At 35.5% G+C, this 19,935-nt stretch overlaps 1 protein-coding gene across 3 annotated transcripts; it reads right to left on the reverse strand.

The window, feature by feature from the left end:
• Positions 1-405: 405 nt before the first annotated feature.
• LOC121876532 (progranulin-like) lies at positions 406-19,144 on the reverse strand. Of its 3 annotated transcripts, none has more exons than XM_042381728.1 (11): positions 18,994-19,144; positions 10,972-11,083; positions 9,541-9,647; positions 8,114-8,275; positions 7,278-7,456; positions 5,485-5,614; positions 4,858-5,033; positions 3,710-3,913; positions 3,311-3,445; positions 2,869-2,994; positions 406-1,834 (listed from the first exon to the last, which is right to left on the reverse strand). In XM_042381728.1, the coding sequence occupies exons 2-11, from the start codon at positions 11,064-11,066 to the stop codon at positions 1,655-1,657; spliced, it is 1,494 nt and encodes a 497-aa protein (XP_042237662.1). In that variant the 5' UTR covers positions 11,067-11,083; positions 18,994-19,144; the 3' UTR covers positions 406-1,654. The 3 variants fall into 3 exon arrangements, with proteins under 3 accessions (XP_042237662.1, XP_042237652.1, XP_042237669.1); XM_042381718.1 differs by having other exon boundaries at positions 18,958-19,134; XM_042381735.1 differs by lacking the exon at positions 18,994-19,144 and adding an exon at positions 12,994-13,139.
• Between the last annotated feature and the right edge of the window lie 791 nt (positions 19,145-19,935).

Raw genomic sequence — 19,935 nt, forward strand, 5'->3', positions numbered from 1 at the left:
TATCTTTAGTGTCATGCTACTCTGAATTACTCATTTTTGCATCATAAATCTACCGATCTGCCATTCTCATTTGTATATCATTAACCTATCATACTTGTCTAGGTTAATCATTTGTGTATCATTAAACTGTCAGGCAGCAAGACACATTCTCACATGCAAAATTTTTTAAATATTTCTTTTCTTTTCTCAGCTAATCCTACATAAGTGTGGGATAGTACAGGTACAGAATATCTTTGAGATATTTGTTTTAATTAGATTCCATAGCAATTTTATCATTGAGTTTTTCCTTCTGTCCAACGTAAACAAAACACACGGCTGCCACACTGCACAAAACCTGATTAGCCCCTGTAAATGCACTAGTGAAGGGAACTACCTAATATTAAAAGATTACACTGAAATGACTAGTTACAGGATATCTTTATTTGCATATAAAACAGCACCTTCTTTCATCTTCTATGTTATCAATAATTTCAATATACTGTACCAATCTTTTACAAACTTAAAAGTACCGTACAGTATAGTTAATGATTATGGATACAAGCAAAAATCTCCATCATGCACACCTTACATTTAAGTGAAGAAATTATGGAAAGAATAAATGTGTACTAAAAAATTACAGCCAGTTTAAGAACATGATTGGTGTCAAACTGGTGGCAAGATAACTTAAGGTAGAGAAAATGTATGGCTCTTCCTGCAACTTCATGAGTGGCCGACACAATTAATGCTTCAAAATCTACAAATCCTTTTTTCAAACAATTCCCTAAACAGTATGCAAAAAGAGACTTGACATGCAATTATGGTTTATGAAAAACACAAATAAAAAATTCTAAGACTTGATATTCCTCTGTATATTTTTCGAGTGTAATAGTGGCATTAAACTGAATATACATACATACGGTGAAATACACGAGTGAACCGAGTTTCAAAACTCAATAAAAAAAATAAAAAATTCATACATTTATAACCAGCAACAACACCCATTGATTGTAATATAAAAGCCCCGAGTTTACATCCTTATCACTAGTCGGTACAGTACCTTATACTAGGGTATGGAACAAAACAAAACTTCTCAAAAATATAATGCCAAGGGGCAAACTTGTCTCACATAGGAGGTTTTAAAGTGTGCACATTGTTAAAAATTTAATTACATGTATAGTTAAAAATTTCTGATGTTGCTGACAGCTAAGATGAGCAACATCTACAAACATGATTGTAAGCAATGATCAGCAACCCCCTAAAACCTTGCTCACAAAATGAAATTATTTTTGTGTATTATATATTGTACTTGACACTTCAAACATTATACAGATGAGATTCATCATTAAATTCTATGAACATTACAGTAATCAATATTTTTTGTTCCATCTTCATTCACTGTTAATTTTGAGAAAATATATATTTACCGGTGCTAGTCAAAAGCTGTGACCCAAGATGCAAAGTGAAAAATAATTATTCGTCTACCATACATTAAGTCAATGTACATTATTAGTTACAGTATTCTTTAAAAATACATTCTAGTAATTTATGACAGCAGAATTCTTAAATCCAGCCAAATGTGGTAAATGGGCATTTATACCCTTTCTGTTTTGTGGCTATTGTAGGATAACAAGATGTATACAAAATCCTCAAGGAATAACAAAAACACTCAACTTTACTAAGCTCCATTCAAAATCACTCCTTTGGGATCTTCCTCATTATCTGCAACACGAGGAGAAATACGAGTCTTGCTCAGAAATGGCAAATAATTTGAAGTGGTTCTTGATGCTCTGTCACAGCTGTCTTCAGCACACCAGTACCCATGGGGACAGCAGGTGTCATTGTCACAGCATGTTGCCTATTGTAAGGACCACAACAGCATGTAAGTATAATTGTATATCATCTAAATTTCAGTACTGTATTCATTAAAAGATATAAAATATTATTAAAATACTGTAGTAATGTAAAAATTTCATAACCACTTGTTATGGTCAAAGGAATGATTTAGGTTGCCACTTCTTTTCCCAGGAAAGATTCCTTGGAGTTGAATGCTATAGATTCTAGAATATACCCAGGTAGTAAACTGTCAACTTTTGCATCCCTAAATTTTGTGGTTCTTCAAATTTTATTTTAAAAATAAACTTAGTTGGAAAGGATACAAGTTTAAAGAATGGCAAGAACTTCACTTGAAATCACTAATACCCACTGCTTTACATTTAATACTGTAGCATTTAGTTTGTAAAATACCGATATGCTATATCTGAAAACCTTAAGTTTTTTTTTATGAACATTTTTTTTTTTTTTTAAACAGGGATTAGCCCACCCAGGCATAGATCACTGACCCACATTGGGGCCTGGTGGGCAAAAATGTAATAGTAATACTAATTATAATAATAATTATTCTAAGTGAATAAAATTTTTAAAAAATACACCAAAATAAAATAATAATGATAACAATAATAATAATAAAATATAATAATAAAATTCTTAATAACAATAACAATAATACTGTACTGTATTAAAAAAATAATAATAAAGAAATACAAGAATGAAAAAAGATAAAATGAGAAACACGACCTAGACCTATAAATTATTATTATAATTATTAAAATATTTTCGCCTCCTAGGCCCCAACGGGGATCAGTGACTTGTGCCCGGGTGGGGAGAGGAGGAGGAGAAGAAAAAAAAAATTAATCATTCTGAAATCCGAAAAATTCTGAAATGCCTCTGGCCCCAAGGATTTCAGATAAGGGATTGTCACCTGTACTGCACAAACCTGATGAAAATATCCCTAAAATGAAACGTTAAACACAGCACGTACTTGTAGGTGAAAAACTCCCGATACAAACAGTATTTATATATATAAATTACATTAGAAAATTTAATGCTTACACGAGTCATGGGGCAACATCCATAACCACCACTACTAAGTGTGCAGCAAGTGTTTCCATCAGGGCAGACATTACCATCAGGGCATACCACAGTCCTGACTTCTGGGATTGTTAATTTAGAGCTGGCCTGTTGAAATATAAGTAGAGATTACATTCTATACATTCTTAAGCTATGTACTTAGTATTCAATATATAAAACTGCCACTAACTGTAACATGCATGTATTTTCCATAATGACAAAAGGCAACTGAGAGTTCTATTAAGGTGTTGGTAGCACGAGGCAATTTAATGGCATACATGATGCAATTTATTAAAGCTAAAATAGGTGCTCCATTAAAAAATAATGGTTTTTCTCATGTAAAGGTTATAACAGCCAATCACAAGAGGAGTTACTGTACTTATACACCACTATTATAAAGACATTTACATAACACTGCCTTCACCTCTTCATTTCTAATGGCAGATGAGAACTGAATAAAAGGTGGGAGATCGGGAGATCCTGCCCTCCTCTGGCACCCACTACCAATGCATTCATAACCATGGGGGCAACAATGTTCACGGTCACTGCAGCAAGTTGCCTGTAAATAAAATAGAAAACTGCGCTGAGTTTATTAAACACATCCCTTTGTGGCTGCAGATATAATATAAGCCAATCAATCCATGACTAATATGTTTAGTGGTGCACATAAACTACCTGTACTTAAGATCAGGGCAGTGAGGAGACCCCTAGAAAATTTCAAATCTAATGCTAAAACAGATCAATTATCTTTCAGCCAAAGTAGAATACCGATTGGTTTCAAAATATTCCTCACAGAGTAACAAGAATTAGGTAGAAGACTTACGAGAGGCATGGGGCAACATCCATAGCCACCACTCCTAATTGGACAGCATGTTTGACCATCTGGACAACGGGATTCTCTATCAGGGCACACAATGCCAACTTCATCCTTTTGCTCCGCTTCTAATCTTGCCTTTGGTCTTGACACTTGCGACAATCCAAGAGTTTCAATGGAGTGGGCAGGAACAGACAATTTCAAGTTCTTTTGCTGAAGAGATATGATAATTATGTTTCATCCAATTTCTTCCTCTTACAGCATGGTAGCCTAAGTACTGTACAGTAATGGCATTCACAGTGCAACACGTGCACATTAAACCATAACACATTATATCCTACTAATCCTTCCCAGTTCTTCCAACTCTCTCTTCTTGCATTCTTTCCACTTATATGAATTCATCTTCTCTACATTCATTCCCTGATGTTCACATCAATTTACTTTCATCATTTCCTTCACCAATACTTTCTGAAAATTTCTCCAAGTCTCCCATGTCTTGTAAGTCACTGTTTTCTCTTCTTTGCATAAGTTTCCTCAACACATAAGCATCCCTGTCCAACTAAATCATCCTTTCTCTCTTATAACTAAAGTATTTATATGCACTTTGCCACTGTAGTCTGTACTGTACACACATTGTCTTCAGCCTCACCCAAAGTTGTAAGCAGCATTAAGAGGAAAGTATCCCAAGTGAGTTATCAATTTATGATTACCAATTACATTTTCCTACAATCTGATAATAGTAACGGTGGCTGCTGCATCTGTACTGTATTTTGTAAGACTTGCTTGTACTCTGAGGAATGTGTTGTAGCCAAATGAATGAAAAGAGCCTAAGAAAAAAATAAATTCATGGATAAAAAATACAGATTTAATTAAGTTTAACACTTCCTCTTGAATTCAATTCACAACAAAATGTATCTTGATACAGGCATGTCTAAACACATATTAGTTATAATGTAGTCCTACTATTATTATTCCATTTATGTTGATCTTTGTAAAATAAGAAAATTGGGCTATTGTATACACCTTAATGAAATGTCAAGTCTTTCACCATCACCTTTTCTGTCTGAAGTCAAACCATTTCTTAAGCAGTATTTATATTTTAATTTGTATCTATGCTTTACAAAGTTCTCAGTAACATTGAAATATACTGTACTCACCACATCACAGGTTCCAAGGGTGGTGTTGCAGGTGGTTCCTTTAGGGCAACAGTGGATATAGTCTGTGCAACAAACAGCATCAGTATATGGGCAGCATCCATATCCTTGGTCCATGACCTTGCAGCAGGTATATTGCTCTTGGCAAGGGTGGCCGTCAGGACACTCGCCTCCTGGGTCTGTCAGAGATGGATCAAGCCCATTTACAATCATACTTGAGGTAAATATACAATATACACTAAAATCACAAAACATGTAAGGTAAAGACAAGTGTTCCTAATTTAAATGAATAAAGATGCAAAATGACCAATGTATTTGTTCATTAAAAAAATATATATGAACATCTGACTTCTTATTTTTAATTTGACAGTCAGTGGGGGTGGCCATAAGAAAAGAGCCTGCACAGACAGACGCCTACATGAAAACTTGTACATGTACCCATCATTCACTAGAATAAACCCGTACCACTCTAATTCAAGAATTACTGTCACACCATACCAGTACACTCTGGGGAAAAAATTATAGCACAAACCTTTGAGAAGTTGAGCCCTGACCCCTGTATACATTTAATGATGATGCTGCTGCTACTGCTACTACTACTACAAAATTTACATTCTATATAAAACATACCGGCAATGTTCTCTCGAGCTGGCTTAATTAGTGGCGTTGTCCTTGCAGTTTGAACTTTTGTCCTGGTTATCTTTGGAGGTTTCTTTGACTCCATAGGATAAGCATTAATAGAAAAATTCATGTTCTCATGCTGAAATTAACAAACATTTTTAATTATATATTTGGTGTGTATCACCACATGAACTAAGCCATAAAATAAATTGAAATCTGGTGCCAAGAAGTTATTTTTTTACCAAGATGCATATTCTCTAGCTGCTGATCTAATTTTGCAAGAAGGGTTAAATATCCAGTTTTTGTTAATTTTGTTACTAAAGAATGGATTCATCACCACCGTTTTACAGCCATTTACCACACTTACGTGGGTCAGCTGTACGAGTGGTAATACTTGATAGCAGCTCTCCAGGTTATATAGTTTCTTGCAGCTTCTCTCATTAACTTCTTAACTCTCTTGTTATTTCTACAACCTCTCCACATGAAATTCTTGGCTTATCCCTAGCTCCCCTCACCTCCACAAATACCCCTTGCACCTTTTGACCCAATTGGTCTCCTTCATTCTTCCCACATGCCTAAACCATCTAAGAAAGTGAAAGCAAAATTTATATCAAGGGTAGGTGCCTTCACTTCCTAGAGTAGTAATGTACAGTACAGTATATACTTTAGTATCTTTAATATATGATCCATTTGGTTTCTCTACACAGTAGTGTATAGCCCATATACTGTACAGTATTATCATTTAATGTTTAAGAATTTCTTAAGAACACTGTACTACAGTATTACTCAAGATATGTATGTATGTATGTATTGTTATGCATAGCGTAATGCATTGCGTTATGCATCGTGAAATATTTGATTCAAGTACAGTATTTAACAAGCAATTCCCTAAACTAGTTTGGGGAAGTGCTCGTTACCCTCCCCTTCCGTGTGGTGGTGGCATTGGTGTAGGGATGACTACGTGTCATGGTGGATTGTATGTAAAATATTTTATATAATTACGTATTTGTGAGCAAAACTGGTACTTGATACCTAAAATTGTCCTAAAATGTATGTATGTTTAACTATTTTTTCAGCTTAATGTAGAGTTGTTTTATATTAAGTGTTGTTTAGGCTTCGAGTTCACCGGTGCGTTTTGGGAAGTCGAGGCTGGGCATTGGTGCCGACAGGACGTCTGGGGTCAGCTAAGTATTGTATATTCAGTGCTGCTCTATTGTTATGTATTGTGTTTATTGTATAGTGTAATCAATTATTGTGTTGTAATGTGGTTTATGGTTTATATACTGTGCACATATTAATTGTTTATTAAGGATGGAAAACCAAGTGCAGTTTAACTTGGTAGGGAGTCATTACTTATGATGGTTTGTCCTATGCTAAATATTTCCAGTCAAATAATCATGCATATTATTTATTCTCATGAATTCAATTATCCATCAATTATTTAACCAGCACATTTATTATCGTAAACTTCTGTTATTAAATTATTTTAAATATTTCGTGTCGTGTATAATTCCAAACCTTCACTCCTGAATTGATGTGATAAAGCAAGAGGGGTGCGATTGAAACCAGGACGCACCATTTAGTCCTTATTTGTGTTTTTAACTTTTGCATTTTACCATTGTTTGTCGTGTATTGAAATAACGTTAATTTTAAGTTATAAATATTAAAGATTAAGCTGTGCCGAGTTGCCAATTAGTTTTTTGTTGTGCCGTATGTGCTCTCATTATTATATTCATCTTTAACTTAACTAAGTTGCTAAATTATGGCATAACAGTGTGTAAATAAATCTTGGTAGCACGTACATAGCATCCTCCAGTAGTCGCATCACACTGAGACCCTTTAGGGCAGCAGTGGAAGCCATCAGAGCAGCAGACCCCAGCATCATAAGGACAACAACCATAATCCCCACTGTACATCCTGCAGCAAGTATATACTCCTGGGCACCAATGCTCATCGGGACATTTCTTTCTTTCGGTCAAGCCTAAAAACATTAAAATACGGTTATTCCACTAGGCAGTCTAAAAACATGAAATATCATTTCTCCAACAATGTCATCTACCACAAAATACTAATATTCATCATCAATGAACTTTTCAACAACTTAGCTGCATACACTGTGCAAACTGTAAGGTGGAGTAATGCCAAAAGACTTTATTGGGATTTGTGTACTGAAAATAGTTTTGGCATCTTTTCTAAAGTTTTGTTGTTTTAAGTTAAATCCTAACCTTAGAAAATGCCTTTCACTATCAAGTTTTCATTTAAGATGCCAGTTTTAAGGATTGCATTAGACATTCTAATAAGGGATGCCTTTATTATCTAAGGTCAACAAAATAAACAATTATATCTCTTTTGCCAGAATATCAGCATGTATTATATTATGCTGCATGTATTTAGTTTGGCAAGTCTCCAAATTTTTTCCACAGCATAAATATGTTCGCTTGCTAAGCACATGCTCATGGGGCAGCAGCTGGTCTGATGCAGTGTTTTACCAGTTCTATGCTTGCCAATAAATTGAGTTTTGCACCACTAAAGGTGCCCACTGTTAGATATTTCAAGAATTATATTTGGAATATACAGACAAAAAAAAACGGATATCAACATATCAATTTAAAGTTTATATAACTATTATCTGTATTACCTTCAGACAGCTCCACTTCATTTGTCTCTATCTGCAGTTCTTCTACAACAGTTCTTGGTTCAATCTGCTCAGCGAGTTCTTGGTGCACAGGGACTTTCCAGAAGAATTTCACAGGAAATCCATTCTTTAAACAAGCCTGATAGACTACATCACATTGCATATCTGAAAAGGTACCGGTATTAATTTTCATAGTCTCCCACGCTGTGCACTTAAATCAGCATGATGTACAAATTGGAACGAGTCCCAAGATACAGTAATACAGTATTGTATACACCAAGACCCCTTTTGATAATGAACATTTATCTCCTAACACAACAACCATCTTCTCCAAAATTGTCACTTCTTTCTTGACCAATACCAAACACATCTGTTATGTGACATAAAAAATTATTCCTGCAGATTTGAGATATTTTGCTCACTTACACTTGAAACATTTAATTTACTAGTGAAAAATGGACAAATAAACAAATTCAAGGTCAACTCTTGAACAGACACCTAAACTCTTGTAATTACCTTAAAAGAAATGGTTACAACACCAGCATCAGGACATATTTTAGTATCCATAGATGCTTTAAGGAAATAAGTAAAGGACCAAGCAGATGTGCAGTAACCATACCAGTCATGAATACTGCAACACTCACTCGAACATCTATAGTATGTGCTTCATTACATATGCAGTACTGTACTCACATTACAACATTCTAAGACTAGGCTAAACTTTACACAAAGACCTCAACCCCAATTGATGCTATTTTACTACTTACACCCCTTCCCACCTCTAGCATTTTAGATATTTTTACATGTAAACATGACTTCACTTCAGTAATCTTTCATACTTTAGGTTTTAGTAATTTTTAGTTTGATTTACTGTCTTTGCACTGTAAATTTTGGGAAATAACATTTCCTCATCCACTAACACCACTGCTTCTTGACATATAATTGTTGCTCGTTGAGTTGTGTTTATATACTTTAGGATATTTTTGCAATAAGAATGACTTTGGTTATTTCAAATTTAGCCAAAATTGTAGCAGTGATTAGTGTGAAAACAGAAGTTTGTGTGTTACAGGTTAAGATGAGTGGAGACTGCAACAGACAGGGCAATTGACTGGCCCATCCAGTTGTCTGCAGATGAAATTGTAGTTGTCTCACATTCCTGGTCACCCCACAACCAGATCTTACATGTTGCTCTTATACTAACACAAAGTTTTTACCCAGAATTACGACGCCTGACAACTTAATTGTGAAGAACTCGTATATGAATTCGTACTCACATCAGTTCAAAAAACTTTTGAACCTTTGAAATTTTTGGACAAAATTTCCTCGACCTTTTGTAAATTGATAATTAAAACATAAGAGGTAAACCCAAGCTCCTTAAAATTCTTTCTTATGACTATGTTAATAAAACTGGTGGCGAGTAATGTACTTACCATGAGGACAACAGTGTACACGATCCGGGCAGCAGACAGCAGATACATATGGGCAGCATCCATACTCCTTATTGGCCAGTAAACAACATGTCATGGTATCTGGACATCTGCAATAACTGGTGTACTGTACCTCTAACTAATGTATTAAATTTCCTAATTAACAAAAGTTACCTGCACTACCTGTTATATTAGCAGGTACTGTACCCGACTCACACAACCTAATGACCCATTACTTTGGGTAATTTATAATCACAACTTTGAGAAACATAACACGGAAACAGAAACCAGTTAAAACACTGAACCGTTGTCAATTCAATATCGTCAGGGTTCTGGGCGATCAAATATTCCCCAAATATGAAGAAATTTTTTTTTCCAGTGCATTGGAGATATGTTCAGTGCAATGTTATATTAGTATCTCAGCCTACCTCATATATACTGTACTGTAAAGAACAGTATAATAAAACTAGCCTTTAAATGACCTACCTTCAATAAATGTCAAAATGAACATTGTAATAAGTGATAAACATAAAAAAAATGAATCTTACTGTATAAACATTAAAGATTCTAATAGTAGTACTGTACATTAAAAGCACAGTACTGTATAGTAATAAATACACTTTTAAGAGTAAATAAATTTATCTAAAATAACAATGATGATAAGTGGAGGATACAATAACAATGATTTAAACCCTGGAAGCCGTCTAAAACTTATTATATTGTATACTGTACTGAAAGTTCTCTAAATACAAATGGATTTCATACTTCAAAATATGTACTGTACCCATAATTGAAAAAATAAATATTTGTGTATAAAGGTTGTATTGTTATTTTATACAGTATGCAAATACAGTACAGTATTCTGTAAAAATCATCACAAATTGTGCTTAACGAGTAATTTATTGTACAAAAAATAGTAGGATCACAATTACCTAGTATATACTTATTACTTGACTATACTGTACATAAGTTAATCCATGCCTAAGGAATGTGAAATTATGGGCCAACTGTTAAATACTTTTGGGGGGTTGAAATGTGAGACCGTAGCTTTCAGAGACCAAAAACTACGCATATAAGACCGAAATCAAGACATAAAATAAAGTTCTTGATACCTACATCACCAAAAAATTGGGTGGGAGAGATGACTGAAACGGCAATGGAAGGAGGAAGAGGAGCATAGGGATGGAAGGAAGGGGGATGAGTGAACATTTATGTAGATTAAATTTTAGAGGAGGGTGGAGAGAGAGTGGGAATAGGAAGATGGATGAGCAAGATGAATTAGCTGGGGGAAATGATATACAGAAGGAGAGGGAAGGAGAGGGATAAGCCTTTGTAGTAAAACATGGCAACTGGAAGAAGGATGACAACCATAAAAGGGAAAATACAATAATGTGAGTACAGAGCAGTACACAGAAATAAGATAGATTAACTTACTTAATCAATCCACCAGGACAGAGGACTGCATTAACATACGACACTAGCACGGGTGTGATGATGATCACAATGTCCAAAAATCTTTGACCCATCATTTACTGTAGGTTCCAATCTGCAAATAATAACTTCATTAGTACAGTACTGTACAAATATTATACTTATGCCATTTCTAAAAATAAACGGTTTTAGGGGGGAGATAGGAAGGAACTGGTTTGCAAATAGGGTGGTGGACGGGTGGAACAAGCAGAGTTGCCAACTTAGCGACTTTGTAGCTAGATCTAGAGCTTTTTGTTTTTTTCTAGCGACATTTTAGAGCGATTTGCGACAAGTCTAGAGATATCCACAGAAATCTAGCGACTTTCTGGATACTTTTGGACTGTCCATGAAAACTCGGTTTTCCTAATTTCGAGCCATAATATATAGCAACGGGGTTACAGGGACAATGCATTTGAACGGGTTGAACTCATAAAACAACTTCGTCAACGCTTACCTGACAACATTCGTGTGCTGCAGTCGATTTCTTTTCTGAGTGCCGATGAATGCTTGAAGCCTATTAAATCAGATATACTTGGTTTGGCACACTTATTTACAGAAGATTCCAGCACCCTTACCAAGATTGATTTCCAGTGGAAAAAACTGCATCACACAATCTGGACAGAAACATCTAACACCCTAAAATTGTGGTCAGAAGTGGCAAATTACAGAGATGCGACAGGTGAAAACCCTTACCATGATCTGGTTGAAATTGCACTCGCTGCCTTATCTCTTCCGCATTCAAACGCAGATGTAGAGCGCACATTTAGTAATATGAACTTAGTGAAATCAAAATTGCGCAACAAAATGAAACTATCGACATTAAAGGCAATTCTTACAATAAAGTATGGGTTAAAAAGACAGAACACCTGTTGTGCAAGTTATGAACTTCCTAGTGATATTTTAAGAAAGATAGGGACTGTGGAGGCATACAGTTACAAGAGAACCTGAACCAAGCATGCCAAGCACTTCACATACTTCCAGCTCTACAGTTGTTCACACTACGAAGAGGACTGGGATGCAATTACTATTGAATAATAGGTAAGTGTGCACATTAAACTTTAAAAAAAAAAATATTTTTATTTTTACATAATGCATTTTATTTATACTCCGTCCATTATAGTCGGCATTATGAAAATATAATTTGCATCAAATTACTAAAGGGGGGGAATAATAGCTAGCGACTTTCCATGGAAGATTTAGCGACATTTAGCTACTTTTAGGTACCAGCCTAGCGACATTTGAAAATCCGAGTTGGCAACCCTGAGAACAAGCTTAGCAACCTTGTAGTAAGTGCTGGAAAGTTGGAAAGTTTCAAAGGGAGGCTGGATAGATTCATGGATGATAGGGTGGTAGTAACTCAACAGGAGCTGCCATGCACAGGCCAACCGGCCTATTGCAGACTCCTTATTTTCTTATGTTCTAATAAGCATTTTTCATGTAGGGTAATTATTGACGGCTGACCCACCTGTTAATGATGTAAACAAACCTGCACGAATGTACGTGTCCTGCACGGGTTGCATCTGGGGCTGCCAGACCAGCAGACGCCTGCCACTCCCTACTCGCACGTATAATACGAAATGTAACGATTTATTGCCCAAAACTGTTTGAATTATTACAATGCACAATCAAAATATGTGTCAAATGTAATACAAATATAGAATGAATTGTCAGAAAATACAAGTCAGTATGGACCTTGACTTGGTAACACTGCCTTAACGGCTTGATGATGCTTAACTTGTTGTGAGGGGGTTGGAGGGGGTCTTAAGTTGATCGTCTACACGTAAAAGTTCGAGAACAAATCTTCTATAATCGATATGATATAAATCGTCGAATTACAAAGGGGTTACAAAGATAGTTGAAAGTACAAACATTATTCTGACTTCTTACATTTTCTTACGCTTCACTTCATTTACAATACGTTAATTAAAATCCCTATGGTTTATGTATTATAGCTTATCAAACACCAGTGCACGTAATAATAAATACCTGCATGTGAATAACAGACAAATGATAACACATCAAGGTGATGACGGTACGACGTCAGCACGCAAAGGATGAACGCCAACTAACCAGAACACTAACGTCACGTTTATATAAAATTATCCACCCTCTCTCCCCCAGCTCACAGGGTTTCTTCCAGTACAGAACAGGTCCCAGACAGTCTGGGCTCCTGTTATATTGCACCATACGTATCACTCGTACAGGACAAGAGCGAAGTCGACGAAGGACAGGCAATTTGTCACCACTTGCCTTATTTACTTTGTCCACTTCGCCACTGATTACCTATTAACCACTACGGCGCGGTCATATATATATATATATATATATATATATTATGTGTGTGTGTGTGAATATACGCCAAAGTAAGTGTTGGTCAAGTCTGGTCTTAAATAATACAATTCTCACACCCTAAAATATTTGCCTAAGTTTGGCTGCGTCATAAATTCGGACAGGATACACTAACACGACTGGTAAATGTTTAACAAGAATTGAACGCGTCTAAAACTACAACCAACACACGACATGAAGACAAACTCGTTTAAACTATTTATAGCCCCACGGTATGATGTTCTTAAAATTTAGAATTTGTTTTTAATTTCGTTTATGCCGATTCTAAGTATGCAATTTTTTTTGGCTGAAATAAATTTTTAATATTTTATTGGCGTTTGTTTGCTGGAACAGTGTTTTTGACCTAACCTAATAAACAAGCCGGTACTCATCGCCAAATCTTGGATAGGTACCTGTGCGAGTTTACCGGTATGTGGCGCCAGCGTCACAAAGGGCAAAATTTATACGAGCTTATGATTGATTGATTGATTGATACGTTTATCGAGATACAAAAAACATTAATACATCTCAAAGGGATTGCATGTGTTCTGGGTATCAAGTTCTATCTACAGAAGCGAACACAAACACCTGTGGAGTTTTCGTAGGTTCTATTGGATAAACAGAGGTACACAAGAGGGGTGGCACTACTCACTCTGTCTGGGGGTCAACTAGCCTTTCGGGGACATGTGGTAAGTGATACATTAGCAGCTTCCATATGTCGCCAGGCACATTAATTAAGCGTGTGGGACATGGTAAATACATTGACACACGCTGCTAGCTAGGCTGAATAAATAGTGTATATAAATGGAGCACATACATAATATACATACAGCATACATAATATACATACAGGGATGAAGTGACATAAGTCATCCCCACCCCAGTCCAGGAATGTCCCTCTCAGGACTCGCATAAATCCCTAATATTTCATATAATCAGTTATATACATACATAGTTATATTCTAGATGCAAAATTTCTATATTTCATCTATTTTCCTATTTTTAAACATCCACTCTATTTGCTTGGAGACATTATTTATATGGGCATTTCTATATACATTAAGCAATGGGCATTCCAGTATATAATGTGGCAGGGTATGGTATCTGGGTGTTCTACAAACTCTACATTCTTTATCCTGTTCACTTCTCTCAGCTCCAAGTTCCCAATAATATTTATATTCTAATCTTAACCTCATATACACTGAATCTTTCCACCTACTCCTATCTTTCCCATTTGTAAATTTTGTGTTCATGAGAACATGATGGTAATGTTTCATTGTTTCACTTTTCTCGTATATTTCATTCCTTTTGAAATAATCTTCTATTGATTGTATTTTCCGTAATTTGCTCCTTAATTGTTTCAAGGTTTTAGTACATATTATGACGATCTCGGCCTTTTCCGTGGCTCTTTTTGCTATAATATCTACTGCTTCATTAAGACCAATGCCTACATGTGAAGGGACCCATACAAATTGAACATTATGGCCATTTTTCCTTATTGTATTTACTAATTTTCTACATGAACCAATAATGTGTTCAAAGACTGGACTCCCACTGTTCAAAGAATCCAAAGCTGCTATACGAGCTTATGTTAAGCACCATTGGCAAGCACTTCTGATTCATAGACCTGTAAGTCACAAATAAAACATTTCCACAAAACACGAGTTTCACATTTAAAATCAGCATGAAAACTGTATCTTTAATGCAAGTTTAAAAAATCTGGAACACAGTCCAATCTTTTAAGAAGACCCGTCCCACGTCAAGAGTCACCATCATGTAGCACACTAGAACAGTTTTAGTATTGCTCTGCTGTATTTACTATATTTACATTAATATTTGCCACCCATAATGGTATAAAATTATGTGTTCTCAAAGCCCTCTTCCCGATCTTTGCAAATTGTGTAAAATAGCCAGTTAATCTTAAAAACGAAAGTAAAAAGAAGCACTATTTAGGATTTTCTTTTTACTTGGTCTCCACCCATATGTCTGCTCCATGGGCGGGTAGGAATACAACAATCACCAGTCTCGCCATTATCTACCTTCACTTGCACTTCTAATTCCTTCTTTGTCACTTTCCCTATTACAGTACTGTTACTTAATTCATTGCCATCTCTTAAGAGTTCTTACAGATTAATCCAGTAACTATCAAAGTTACCAGAAAGTATCACACTTGTTGATGGAGAAGCCAAAGGCATAAAAAAAAAAAAAACACTGCACATTGGACAAAGAGCAATAAAATTTTGTTCTGACGATATATTACTAACTTACAAAAATTTTAATGCTAACCTAACCCATCCCAACCTAACTTAACCTATCTCAAACCATTCCAGCCTAACTTAACCTATCTCAATCTGACTTAACCTCTCCCAACCCATCCCAGCCTAATTTAAGCTAACCTACTGGTATGACTAAAAATCTCCTCCAGGAAGTGTCTAACTGAAGAATCTCCAAACCCCCCTCCCGCACTACCTCTCACCAAGACCTGGCCTGGGGCATGCATTAGAAGAAGTGTGATCAGTGTGAACCCCCACCTCCCAAAAAATGGTTTCCTCCTTTACTGCCAGTGGACAATAAAGCTCATAACTAAGTAGCAGAACAGACCGACCTCCCCAGGGCCAGTAAACTGATAAGCGATGAAAAGGTAAATTTAATGAAATTACAGAGATAATTAAACTATGTTCATTATACTGTATACTAAATTGTCGTCCACATTTCTCCACTCCTGAATAAACTTTGCTGATAACTATGAGAGCATTGCAAATTGTACATAATAACATAAAATATTTTAACCCGTTCTTTTTGGACACACTGCGTTCCACCACGGGCAGCCTTTGGGTAATAAACTGTACAGTACTGTACTTGATATCACAAACTGTCTCATTAAAAATTTTATACATTTACACCTGGATACTGTATTGTGAAAACAAAATTTACTGTATACAAAGTACTGCACTTCCATGATTTCACATGAAGAGGTAAATCCTAACCTTACAAGATATTGTGGATCACCTGAAGATTAGGCACCTAAGCTTATTTCACATGAAGATTAACCACCCTAATGCTAACCTAAACCTCCCCTAGGCAGACGTCAGGGGAATCGGTAATCTTCATGTAATCTGATACTGTAATCTTTGAGGTATCACTGAATTTTTCCACTGCTTGAGAATATTTCTCCTGAGAACACAGCTAACCAATACAAAGATGGGAAAAATGGAGAGAATCATTTAAATTTTACACTATAGTCTGTTAGGAGTATTTCATGATGTGTAGGTCTGTACTGTACTCCATATGGCAGGTACAGTATCTGCCATATAGTTTTTTTTTAATTAGAGTTTACTACATACTAATTAAGAAGATGTAATGACAGCTTTTACTAAGAAGAAAAATACTATAGGTCTTTCAGCACAAACCAAGGTTAGTAATTACTGTACAGTACCCTAGTCCATCACAATAAAATATTATAGAGAAATATTAAACACTGACAAAATTTTATCAAAGCACACCTTAATGAAGATGCAAAACCAGATAAAACATATGACTGTTAATGTCATTTAACCATGTAAACAATATTGGAAAATGCCCTGATATCAGCATCGATTTTGGTGTCCAAAATTCTTGATGTCAAGTCTCGCTCACTTTGGACTCACTGACCAGTACAGTAACTTAAAATCCCTCAATTCTGTGTCCTAAGATTGGTTGCTTTGTCCATGGAATTTTGCAACAGTCTGGGGAAAGTACGTTACAGTACACTTAACAGATTTTACTATAACTGGGGGTATGTTAAACTAAAATATTTTTCTTTAAATGTACTAAGTTGGAGCAAAAGTTGTAAATATTATGTAATGACCAGGTACAGAACTCTATATGTATTGATTTGTATACAAAACTGTCTAGGGAGAAAAATACTTTATATCTAGCCTTTCTGTCGAAAATTTTTTGTTTAAATTTTGTTTTACTTTAAGAAATGCAATTTTGATCACACTAAGTTGGCAGGGCTTTGAATGAAATGGAAGTTGTGGGATAAAAACATACAAAAACTTAATAAAACAAATTTAATGACAAATATCAGTAGACGTACAAGTCTAACCTAACTTAACATAACCAGAGAAACAAGAAGGACCTGAACTAACCACCTTTCCAGACCCGCTGGTGTGTAAATCTAACCTAACAAGAAAAAGGAACCTTAAGAAACCAAACTGAAATTGAAGTAAAAAAAAAATCATAAAATATAAATTTCCGACAAAAATGCAAGCAGGTGCACAAGTATTATATAACTAACACATCTGCCGATTGGCTGAGTAAAAATCAAGCAATGTATACGCTTACGAACTTGTACTCTCTTAAGTGAAATAATATTAACCAGAAAACTATAAATTTCAGGCAGAAATGCTATAAAGTACTGTATATTCTACTTTTTTTTTATCTCCCTATATGAATCAATATGAAGTTCCATGCATGGTCACTACAGAATATTAACCAAGTTGCTCAAAATGAAAATACTTTCTAAAATGTCAAAATTAAAGAATGTTACTGTACTTAAGGTTCTCAAGTATATTTACTTCACTACTTTACACTTCTGCCTATAATGAAACAATAGTTGAATAGGTTAGGTTTGGTTGGCTCATTGTCTACTCTTTATACAGTACAATATTTGGATTTAAAACGATTTTCCTAGCTCTATGATCAAATTTGCATTCTATACATTTAAATATTCATACTGGAGAAGATCCCTGAAAAAAAATAACTGGAACCAATCATGAATGTTCCACTTGAATAACAAATGTTTTATACCGGTAATAATTATTTTAGTTGTGCACTTTCATTAACAATTACCCAATAGTGACATACTTCGAACTTCACCTCGATATTAAAACCAAGACTTATTCAAAGATTCTGAGTTTTCAAGAAAATACTTTAAACTACAGTCATGTGCACTGCGGAAAAAGTTGTGTGTGTGGTAATAGGGGTTGTCAAGTACTGTACCAATCTCTTTAACTCTTATTTTGGACGTCTCCTTTTAAGCTTTCTTTCCACACATTTATTGTGGGGCTCCAGTGATATAATTGTGTAATGTCAGTGTTTAGGTAGGGGCTCCAAGAGGCATCATGTATCTGCTCAAAAGTTATCATTGTGTGTGTAATGATAACCTATCAACACATCTCCACAACTCCATAATGATCATGTTCATTCTCTTTTTATTATAAATATAGTTCAACCCAGCAATATCCTACGACACATATTCTTCACCTACCTACCAGGTGACAATTAAATTGTTATCTGTAGTCAACAAATCTAGCTTTACCTTGAATAAATAAATTTTGCTACGTACAAAATGAAAACAGTACAGAGACCCTGACTATATTCGGGAAGTGAGTCATGCAACAAGCTGGTCATGTGCCTTGTTGGGGGTGGGGAGTAATGGTGCCCGAATACACGTCCTGGACAGTCCCTCAAGCACCAAATTGTCACTGATTCCCCCTGCCATTTACTGATTCTAAACCCAAACCCCCGGAATTTTAAGCCAAGAGTGCCTATTTCAAGTGACAACCTTCATAACTGTCCGTATTAATAAATTGTCTGTACAGAATAATGTTTTAATATATCATACAGGTGAACACTTACAAACTAGGGTGCAGGATAAGTTCAGTAGTGAAGTACCTCTGTCAAGGCATTAGATGCAGTAGTCTTATAACACAGAAGCAATAGTAGAAGCCTGTCAAGCTGAGCACTCCACACCACACACTGACACAGCCGTCAGGTCGGGTGCACCTCTCAAGGATTGGTAAACAATCTCTAGCACTGCCTCGGCCCTTGACTGTAATAAATCTATAAATATAAACTTGTTGACTGTACTTATAAAGAAATTATCCTAAAATTCAGTTATTATGTACTATATAATATGTGATAAATACGAATCGTATTTATATGATAAATTGAACTTTACATAAAGAAAACAATGATGTACACACACGAATCGCTTAAGGACGAATAATAGGAAAAATGATCGTGTCTGGCAATGTTTGTTACCAAATTCTGATATTATATTTACTTTAATAATATAAAATCAGCATTCCATTTAACTTATTCTCTAATATATTATATTTTCAAATAATCAATTTAAGTAATGCCAGTTGAATTAAGAGCTAGAGAAAGAGACAACAACTGTTTAAAGTACAAAGGTACTTCAACTTGGTATTTTATTTTGGCACCGGTTACCTTCCAGTGTCATTTTTTGCTAGGAGAGACGTTATAAAACACAGACTTGATATCTTTGCCGAGTATTCACGAATTTAGAAAATACCCTGTACTGTAGTTCTTGGAAATGTAAGTAAGAAAGTGCATGCAACAACATAGTGGCTTTTGGGTAAACATGAACTCGTCAGGTCCACTCTTGGGTAAGGATGTGGTGGGCGGCAAAACCAGATAGCCTTGAGATATGGAGGTCCCGCCCCCTTCCCGCCGTGTCCAGGCTAGGTTACTGGGTGGCCGGTAATAAAGTCACAGGGAAAAAAGTCACAGAAAAAAAGTCACAATTTTGGCTAGGGAAAAAAGTCACAATTAATTTATGGTGGCCGGTAATAAAGGTTAGGTTAGGTTAGG

Source organism: Homarus americanus, unplaced genomic scaffold (assembly GCF_018991925.1).
Source record: "Homarus americanus isolate GMGI-L3 unplaced genomic scaffold, GMGI_Hamer_2.0 scaffold33468, whole genome shotgun sequence".
NCBI lineage: Eukaryota > Metazoa > Arthropoda > Malacostraca > Decapoda > Nephropidae > Homarus > Homarus americanus.

Excerpts from the sequence above, each read along its gene's own strand:
- LOC121876532 (XM_042381728.1), bottom strand. The coding sequence starts at position 11,066 with ATGATGGGTCAAAGATTTTTGGACATTGTGATCATCATCACACCCGTG. Across the intron at positions 8,276-9,540 it reads TGTACACTGTTGTCCTCATG|ATATGCAATGTGATGTAGTC; the intron begins GTAAGTACATTA and ends GTACCTTTTCAG. Across the intron at positions 3,914-4,857 it reads CCCTTGGAACCTGTGATGTG|CAAAAGAACTTGAAATTGTC; the intron begins GTGAGTACAGTA and ends ATATCTCTTCAG.